The sequence below is a fragment of the Epargyreus clarus genome, unplaced genomic scaffold, assembly GCF_041222505.1.
Source record: "Epargyreus clarus isolate Ecla_fem2 unplaced genomic scaffold, WU_Ecla_fem_2.2 ptg000029l, whole genome shotgun sequence".
In the NCBI taxonomy this organism is placed as follows: domain Eukaryota; kingdom Metazoa; phylum Arthropoda; class Insecta; order Lepidoptera; family Hesperiidae; genus Epargyreus; species Epargyreus clarus.
In genome coordinates, this window is record NW_027332235.1 from 8427094 (window position 1) to 8437845 (window position 10752).

General features: G+C 34.9%; 1 protein-coding gene across 1 annotated transcript in view; it reads left to right on the forward strand.

The window, feature by feature from the left end:
- Positions 1 to 10142, forward strand: part of LOC140754597 (glutaredoxin domain-containing cysteine-rich protein CG31559) — a 104454-nt gene extending 94312 nt beyond the window's left edge. The window contains exon 5 of the mRNA XM_073089641.1: positions 9775 to 10142. Within this exon, the coding sequence (XP_072945742.1) occupies positions 9775 to 9951 (177 nt within the window). The 3' untranslated portion in view covers positions 9952 to 10142. The remainder of the gene's footprint in view (positions 1 to 9774) is intronic.
- The last annotated feature ends 610 nt before the right edge of the window (positions 10143 to 10752 follow it).

The window sequence follows — 10752 nt, forward strand, 5'->3', positions numbered from 1 at the left end:
ATAAATATTAATCCCCGTACAAAGATCTTATCGATACTTTGGACAGCGTGATAATTATTATGGTCCAAACTCTTATAAATTTTGCCCAGTTGAGAGACAAACTTAAACCCACCAGCTGTTGCTATTAACAGCTAAAGTGTTGCTATCAGAGTAAAATAAATGGTTGCTAGGGAAGTGTCAGAAGTAGTCAAACCACCATGATTTTTACCAACTTCAAATATATATTTTTTTAATATAAGAGTAGCAGACGAGCATGCAGACCACTTGATGGTACTATCTGCTACTGCCGCCCATGGACATCTGTAATCAACCCCAGATAGGATTAGATATTCCTACCTGAGGTCGGCCACAGATGCGCCGCTACCCCTGAAGACTAAGCTGGAATGCCTCGGAAAAGTCTGTCTCCCTTGCCACACCCTTCAAACCGGAACACAGTAGCGCCCAGCACCGCTGTTATTAGGTAGAAATAGGTGTGACGGTGGTGCCACCGGAGTCGAATCACAAAGGGTTCTACCACCTTCCAATGGATTCTACCAACTTCAAAATGGATTGTTTTTCACTTTAAGTCACGCTAAAATCGTATAAATTAGCTTCATCCATTTACATGAAATTCACTACCTGTTTTCTAAAATTTAAATGCTTATATAGCCATCATATTCTTCATTCTTATTCAAAATTCCGCAAAATATATTTGTCTAAGTAAATTACCATGAAATCCGGTGTCGACAAACCCGCAAATGGAGTTAACGGATGTTAGTTTATTTAAACAAACCAACGTTTGCTTAAGGAAATATTTGTAATTAGCATATTAGCATTATTTCATTCGCACGGCTTCATTATATAGGAAAATTACGTAAAAATATTTAACCAAAAATAGATATTACTAGCTGACCCAGCTAACGTTGTGTTGCCATAAGGGTTGTACCTTATCACTAAGGGGTATGATAAATAGATGGTAGTAGAATATGGTATATTTGGTGAAAATCGGTAAAGCCGTTTCGGAGGAGTACGGTAACTAACATTGTGACACGAGAATTTTATATATAAGATTATGTTATATAACAACTTGTTTAAATGTTTAACAACTTGTATAAAAAATAATTTTAATTAGCACTTGTTATAACGGTGAAGGAAATTATCGTGAAGGAGTCTACCAATTCGCACTTGGTTCAGGGCGGTGGAGTGTGACCTAAGCTCCTCTCATTCTGAAAGAAACCCGCGTCCAGTAGTGGGATAATATTGAAGACTTGGTTGCAACTCTTTCGGTGAGTGTTTTTGAGCCCAAAAATGCCTCCAAAAAGGTTTAACGACTAATATTTAACGACCGGAACATTTACATGGCATGACTGTAGTTGAATAAAAATATGTATTAGGTCCAGTGAGAACGTTATTTTCGGTTGTCATCAAAAAGTTGTTCTTTCAACATCAAAAACTTTTGTAAAACTAAACTAAAAGTTGCGCAGTGAGCGAACTCATTTTTATAGTAAGTTGTCGAATAAAAATAAAAGATCTGCTCTTTATGTTTGAATTAAAACGACAGTAACATATTATGTTAACTTCGTTGCAATATGAGCAATAGAATGAAGCTTCAAACAAGTTGAAGCTCGCTTGAAAAGCTCCACTCGATATCCGCTCGATGGCAGCTCACTAAACTTTCAGTTTATAGTGCTCTTAACAAGGATTGGTATGGTGTAATTGATAATATAAGTAATATGTTATAGATATTATGGCTTATGTGCTTAAACTCGGCCTCTCATTCGGAGAATCTGAGTTTCACCCAGGCACCCTCCACTGATATTTCAAAATGTGCATATTGGAAATTAATGAACACTCGTAAACGATAAAGATATACACTGTAAAAACACACACACAAGAAATTAGACATTATTTGAACTAAAATTATATCTCTGTGCGAAATTTAGATGCCTCGTCAGTTTTCAACTTGGAACCCACATTATATCAGGTCGATATGTTGACCACTACGCCATACAAATCAATTTATGTATGAGTGATTCTAATAACATTGTTAAGATTTTTCTTTACGTTTTTTGAATATGTGTGTGATCACGTTTCCTTTTTTCTTATTGTACGAATTATTATGTATAGCACATATTAACGTATGCAAAGAACACAAAAGAAATTGTTCACTTTATAAATATTCGAATGGAATACCTCAGAAGAGCAGTCGAAAAACATCGTATACAATGCAAAGGAATGAAAGCTTTCAAGTAAAAGAGGTTCGAGTTTGAAAAGCTCCGCTCTACATCCGCTCGATTACAGCTTAGTAAATTTTCCGTTAAAAATGTAGTCGTGATGAGTATTGGTATGTGATAATTATTTTAGACAAGGTTACTTGGGTTCGTGTGTTACGACCCTTAGACGGGCAACTAAATATGTCTACAGCCTAGATAAAATAAACGTTTCTAAATTAGAACGATTAATTTTCTTCAATATTTGCACTGATGTGTCCTACTTAAAAGACATATTATCTGAGACTTGTCTAGAACCTCCTTCTGTTTCGTAAAAGAACGTGTCCAACAGTTTTGTTTATTTATCCACACACATGATACAGAAGTTCCTAATATATTTAGTTAGCAACCAACCTTATTTTCAAAATTCTTACTAATATTATTTTCCGAGCCAATCACTAAATTACGTTTATATTTTTATCATAACAATTAAATACAATTTAAACAATCGCCATCAACCAATTCACACCATTGCGACTACATGACATGTTACCAACAAACAGGAAGGCTCACTTCCGTTACGCTTGCAGCAACGGATGTATGTTGCTAGCGTTATGTTACGTTGTGTGGAGTGTTATGTTCAATTGATTACCTTGTTTGGTATTATTTTAGCTATGAAATGTAATACTTGTGTGGAGGAATTGTTGATTGAATGAGTAAATATTAAGTTGGAATTGAAGGCAATGATCCTCATTTAAATCTTCTTTCAAAATGGGGAGGATTTAATTCAAAGCTTGTACATTGTACAAGTCTCATTTTACAAAAAAAAAAAAAAGGGATGACATCGTAGAAAGTTTGTACGATTTTCATCTCCAATAAGGAAGGGTAGGTATCTAACTCCTGTCCCTGTAGTTCCGGGACTAGAATAGGGCTACGGTATCCCCTGCCTGTCGTAGGAGGCGACTAAAAGGGGGCTTCCGGGGTTGCGGGCGGCAAGAGTGGGAGCTCGAACCGTCCAGCTAGCGACCCCGGGAAGGACGGCGGTATGTGTGGTCGCATACCGTCGTAAACACTACATGGTGTGGGAGGAGCGAAAACTGCTCCTCCAGGGTAGAGCCCGATCGGGGCATCGCGCTTGGAGGGCTCCGGTTGTGTTCCGTCGGAGATCCCGGAGTTCTCCAACAAGCGTTGAGGACGGCCACCGGGGGGGTTTTAGTGCGGTAAAAATCCCACATAACCCGGCGTCGCTCCCACGTCGTCGGGTACCTTTTGAAGGTTTCCCCCTCGAGAAAAAAAAAAAAAAAAAAAAAAAAGGTATCTAACTCCATATTCACTTGTATGTTGTTCAGAATGATAATTTTTTCTCATCCTTCTGAACATTGCATATAATTCAAAGGCATTAAGATTCTTTATAAGGTTTCTCGATACCTTCAAAACAAATAATTCCAAAGAATGGACTTTCTCAGAAAAACAGGCGTAAAGATAAGCCTTTAAAACATCATAATCGCAGACTTACTATAATGTACCCACTTTATACAAAACAGTAGAGGTCCAATACCGATGATGTATGGTTTAACGTAAGATACAATTGTAATGCCAGTGGTTTGAATCTAAATTGTTTGGAGGGGTGCGACATAGATAATGTCAATTTGAAGGGACTAAATTGATAAGGGTAGGGAATGTTTCCGAAATGTGTGAAATATTGTCCACAATTCTGCTGACAGTAAACACCAGGGTTATGTTTCGAGAATGTATATTGATATATAGAAGACGAATACATGCTATACTATATCTTGTTGTACCTGGTAAAAATATTAATCATTTCTTGACATGAAATGATTAATATTTATTCGGTTATATTAAGTTTTATCACATTGTATAAATCAAATCTTATTGTATAAATGGCGTAAAATCCTGACATTATCTATTGAATTCTATGAATTATGATATTTGAATAATAATAATTAATACTATGGTAATACTATAGTAATAATATAGTAATAATAGTAGTAATAATATAGTATTAATTATTATTATTTAAATACAAAATATTACAACACAAAAAGTACAAAATATTTATTATTTTAGAAAAGGTTACTTTGGTTATTAATTAATTAATTAATAATTTAAATTAATGTCAGTGATGACAAAATGCATAGTATTGTATTGATAAAATATGTATATTATGCATTTCACAAGTAAATTTGATTTTAATTTGAAAAAAAACTATTTTTATCTAATCTACACTAATTTTATAAACAGGAAAACTTTGTTTGTTTGTTTGGTTGTAATGAATAGGCTCAAAAATTACTGGACTGATTCATTCAAAATTCTTTCACCTTTCAAAATCTATATTATCCACGAGTAACATAGGCTATATTTTATATGAAATATATTTAATTAATAGATTTTGAGGCGGTACAAAGATTGCCGGGTATAAAATAAGCTAGTATAAAAGCTAGGGAAGCTAGTATAAAATATGGTCAGAAATATGCAATATACTTTTTTTGGAGTATTGCTTATTTTGTTAAGCGGAGACTAGGCAGCATGACGCCGTTATAACCATATTAAACTATATATGACAAATGCCACAGATTAATAAATAGTCACTACCAATGCATTGCCAGCAAACTGTTTTATTTTGATAATTTTTGGAGTGTTCACAGTTTGGAAGAAAATCTCAAAAGGAAATTTCTTCCACATAAAAATAGATAACTCATACATATCAACACAGCGTAGAATAGATTGCACAAAGCATCAGAGTCCTATAAAAGCATTCGCTTTTAATTCCAATAAAAACCGTATAGATCCGTGACATTCTCTCCCTACTAGGGATTACGGGATCGCTAACGTGCTCGCTAAATCGTGTTTAGTTAAAACAGATATTTGTATAGCTTAGTGTTGTACTAAGTTTAAGCGAGTTAGCAAAACTTTACGTGCATTAACCTTACATATGATGTAAGTATGTTGATCAGAATAATGTGTTTTCACACTTGTCTTAAACAAATATAGTACCGCTATGTATAAAATATTATAATTTCTTCATAAATATGAAAGGTACGAATTGCATTTCATACACTTTTGAGAATTTTTTATAGCTTTCAGGTATGTAGGTTTCCTTATGTTGTTTTGTTTCACCGTCAAAGCGATTGATAAGTAATTTCTAAATTTGAAAAATTAGAGTTTTTTCTTTTCGGGGGGGAAACCTCCAAAAGGTACCCGATGATGTGGGAGCGACGCCGGGTTATGTGGGATGTGCGCAACATCTGGCGATTACGACGGTATGCGACCACATATACTCATACCGCCGTCCTTCCCGGGGTCGCTTACTGGACGGTTCGAGCTCCCACTCTTGCCGCCCGCAACCCCAGATACCGTAGCCCTATTCTAGTCCCGGAACTACAGGGACTGGGTTTCGAACCTAGGATCGAAAGGTAGAGTTTCAACTACTACACAATCAGTGAATGATCATTCATTAGATTACTTAATATTAATAAAATAATGTCAGACTAATGAAACGAGTGAATATTGATGAATTCATAAGTTACAAAACGATTTTTTGACATTATTTGGAATGAAAATGTTTATTTTTGTTCAAGCATCTATTTTTTATTTACAAAACTTCATTTTCATTCAGTTGTAGGAACAACACTATTATAAATAAATCCAAGTATATCAAAATTGTCACATCTCCATAACCTATTTGTGGCCCGTAGCGAGTGAATAGACGCGCGTCCAGACATAAACACGCGTGACTGAAAATAACAGTCTCAATCCGCGGTTTCATAACAATATTTTTATTCTTAGCTAAAGAAAATATTTGCTAGATAATATGTTAAATATAACAAGGATACTAACAGAAAACGCAAATTCATACTACAGATAAACTGCTTCTGAGAACTTTATTGAATGTTTCCAAAACCGTTTATAACAATGTTATTACCTTCATAGTCCATTGAAATGTTACATTTTTTAGGCCTTAGTGTGCATTTGTCAGAGGACGCAATTTTATTTTTTTAATGTGTAGGGGGGGTCAGTAGAAGCTTAAGTTCAAGTTTGTGGGGTCGGCACCCTTGTCCCCCGGCCGCCATCTTGGAAAAGGGGGTGCAAAGGGTTTTCGCGCTGTATCTCGTAAACTAGTTACCCTACAGAAAATTTAATTGAACATAAAATGTAGCAAATTAAATTTCCTACAATTTTATTTCTATTACTTTTTATCGTCAAGTGACCAACAAAAAAGTTATAAACAAAAACAAATGAAAATTTTGTAACAAATTTCCTTTTGGAGGTTATAACTTTTTTTCAGTTCATTTTGCAACAAAATAACATCACAGCGATTTTGTAGAGGGTTTTTCAACGAACAATTTCCTCTATATAATTGTTTCATTTTATTTATTTATCTAGGTTTTACAGCGCTCCAAACTTGAACGGATTCTCGAATGCTCATAGGGACGCAATAAAAACTAAAAATTAGGCTTACTTTTCTATCTATATTTTTTTTATTCATACAATTTATTATGATCTTAACATTCCTATGCTATTATTAAACTATGTTTGACCCTTTTACCCACCACCTATGAGGTAATCCACGGGCAATTTCTAGACAAAATAATGTTATTTATTATTATATATTGAAAAATGTCTATCAGTTATTATTTTTTCATTCTCTTCGATGGTCCAGGCTGCGAGAAAAAATCTGAATCAGTATCCGAGGTGAATTTTTGTAGTATAATGGAAGCAAGTGCAACTAAATTATTTATGAGTGAGAAAGTCGAGTCATCGTTACTCAGTGTTGTTGGCGAACGTTTTTTCGTCTCTTTATATGGCGGAAATAAAGACGATACTCTAGACACTCTGCGATACAAACGATTTGCTAAGACAGTGACAAAAAATGCATTTAATCTCTCTTCACTTCCTCCAACACAAGATGCAGCCCGTTTCCACAGTTTCCGAGTGTATCACCAGATTCAGTTATGGCTCGGTAAATATTGTGATCCAGAAGAATGGGGCTGGAAAAAGCATGGAAAATTTTGGATGCCAATCCAAGCTTCCAAGCCTCCAGCACCCCCCGAGCTTATGAAATTAATCTTTTGCAGATGCAAAGGAAATTGTGGAAGTGCGTGCGGTTGCCGAAAAGCAGGCCTTAAATGTTCACCAGTTTGCCTCCATTGTGGTGGTGAAAGCTGCAGCAACATCGTGGACATATCAACATTACTTGAAGAAAATGAATTAGAAGATGAATTACCGACAATGACGCCAATACCAACTCCCATTATACTACAAAAATTCACCTCGGATACTGATTCAGATTTTTTCTCGCAGCCTGGACCATCGAAGAGAATGAAAAAATAATAACTGATAGACATTTTTCAATATATAATAATAAATAACATTATTTTGTCTAGAAATTGCCCGTGGATTACCTCATAGGTGGTGGGTAAAAGGGTCAAACATAGTTTAATAATAGCATAGGAATGTTAAGATCATAATAAATTGTATGAATAAAAAAAATATAGATAGAAAAGTAAGCCTAATTTTTAGTTTTTATTGCGTCCCTATGAGCATTCGAGAATCCGTTCAAGTTTGGAGCGCTGTAAAACCTAGATAAATAAATAAAATGAAACAATTATATAGAGGAAATTGTTCGTTGAAAAACCCTCTACAAAATCGCTGTGATGTTATTTTGTTGCAAAATGAACTGAAAAAAAGTTATAACCTCCAAAAGGAAATTTGTTACAAAATTTTCATTTATTTTTGTTTATAACTTTTTTGTTGGTCACTTGACGATAAAAAGTAATAGAAATAAAATTGTAGGAAATTTAATTTGCTACATTTTATGTTCAATTAAATTTTCTGTAGGGTAACTAGTTTACGAGATATAGCGCGAAAACCCTTTGCACCCCCTTTTCCAAGATGGCGGCCGGGGGACAAGGGTGCCGACCCCACAAACTTGAACTTAAGCTTCTACTGACCCCCCCTACACATTAAAAAAATAAAATTGCGTCCTCTGACAAATGCATACCCAAATGTAACTTTTCAATGGACTATCATCCGACTAGCCGCTTTGACATAAGCCTCGTTGGTCGCAACGGGATTATCCAACTAACGAAGAGAAACGTACGCTTTATTTCCAGAAAATCACGTACAAACAAGTACTATCTATATCATAAATAATAAGAATTAAAACTTGTATTACTTAGATATAGGATATCAACACAAAATGAAAATTCATAGTACAGATAAACTGCTTCTGAGAACTTTATTGAATGTCTCCAAAACCGTTTATAACAATGTTATTTCCTTCATCCGACTAGCCGCTTTGACATAAGCTCGCTGGTCGCAACAGGATTATCCAACTAACGAGGAGAAACGTACGCTTTATTTTCAGAAAATCATTGTGGAATTTTGTTTGATCGTGTACCTTTTATTGATTATGGAAACAAATCATTTTGCTTTTGTGGTTATTTTTTGGTCATAGTTACAATGAAGAAATATCTAAGTAATCGTCATTAATGAGCACATTAAAAAGTTACAATATTGTAACAATTTAGTTTAAGCAAAATCTCGCTCAAGCTATGTGAGAACAACAAACAAACACGTAGTTTAAAAATAGATATCGGAATCATCATTTAAAATTTGCCTGGGTGGGATTGAACCCAGGTTCTTTTGTGCATCAGATGAAATGGTACCATTCCGCTGCGCTGGTCGTTACCTTCATTGAGACTAATTTTTCTTCTCAAATACGACATCATTCACCCTTTATTTCACTTCACGACTTCAATTTTACTCTTTAGAATACAGAATTTTCAATTCAATTTCTTTAGAATACTCATTAACTCCTCGATACTCATTAACTCGATAACTTCAAATTTGACTTCAAGCTCAGTAATACTGTATTTATGAATGTCCATTCTACCCTGGAATTATCGTTACGAGCCTCAGTTATTGCACGAAGCCTAGATAATACGGTTAAAGCAATAACATACGCTAATTCTCCTGTCCGCACTGTGATTGCAACTGAATATTGGATTACCATCGGAAACTGTTTGCATGTAATTGGAATAGAATGTCGCTTGCTGTAATGGAAATTCAGCTTTGTAAATTGTTGTATTGAAAAACGGACAATGTGGTTCAGATTTAGTGGGTCTCAGAGAAAGATAATTTTGAAAGGTTACTGAAATTGAAGTTCAGTTAACACTCCATCTCATGGCTTAGTGATTACAACACTCGGTTAGGACTTTACCGGTTTCAATAACTGCCACAGTTGCGTCGCTACTCCGGTAACATTAGGATTTAAAATAGTTTATCTTCTATAATATACCGTTTAAATGATTCAATCAGAATACACATCAGAGACAAATCAGAGAACATTTGACACGCTTATTCTAAAGCTACAGAGATGGTAGTGGTGCTACACAAAGAGAATTTTCTAACATCTACTGACACAAAATGTTCACAATTCCATAGCGCACTAGAAATACTTTTAGGAATTTTGCGCTTGCCATTGTATAGGTAGTTCCAGTAGAACATCAAGCCATGATTTTATTACGATTTTTTTTATGATCCATTCCTTTACTCATTACAGAGTCCTGACGCTTGCAACACGTGCCAAGTCTGCGGCGGCTTCCGTCTCCTCCCCTGTCGGATCTGCAACGGATCCAAGAAGAGTCTCCATCGGAACCACTTCACTGCTGAGTTCGTGGCTCTCAAGTGCATGAACTGTGATGAGGTCGGCCTGGTTCGCTGTGATGCCTGCTCTTGAAGACTGCTCAAAACTGGAGGAACTTTCGACGGATCAGCCCATATGTGATGCTTGCTTTAAAGATTTTGATGATCCATGCTTTGTTATCGTGTAGGCAGCCGCAAGATTTGCGTTTCTATTGTATGTGTTAAAAAAATCAATTCTCTATGCATTGAATTGACGAATTATTTTATTTTACAAAAGTAGCAAAGCATATAAGTAGTAGAGGGCGCCACTAGCAACTTTAATCTACCCACACATTTTGTAAAGCCTTTTTATCGTTTTTGAATTCTTTCTTTCATACATACATATTCTATCATAGATTCTAAATGTATTATTTAGTAAAAAAATGGACTACGGCTAATTCTATATTTCACTTTTATTCAAATGCAAAGGTAGAAGAGATAGATATAAAAACTTTTCATAACTTTGGTAATATTTTAATATCTTAGAGATAAAGCAAAGCAAGGTTGTGTGTGTCTTAACTTCAGTGTTCAGTCAATTATGTTCTTAGATATCACAAAATGTACTTTATATTTAAGCCCATGGTTAAGTTATAGTCACAAATTAAGTAAGTTTTTGAGTAAGAGTTTTATTCCATTGTACAATATCTAAATTGTTATATTTACTAACATTTTAATTTACAACCGTATTCATAACTAGTATAGAGCTTTTTTTATAAGCTTAAAGCCAACTCAAAGCTTTTTCTCCAAAACTACATTTTGTGACGTTTTGTGAATGCATGCGTATTTTTTGATTGTTCAGCACTAAGGTGGTAGGTCGTTCTTCAATTTGAGAACTGTAACCTTAGATTTTACGTTT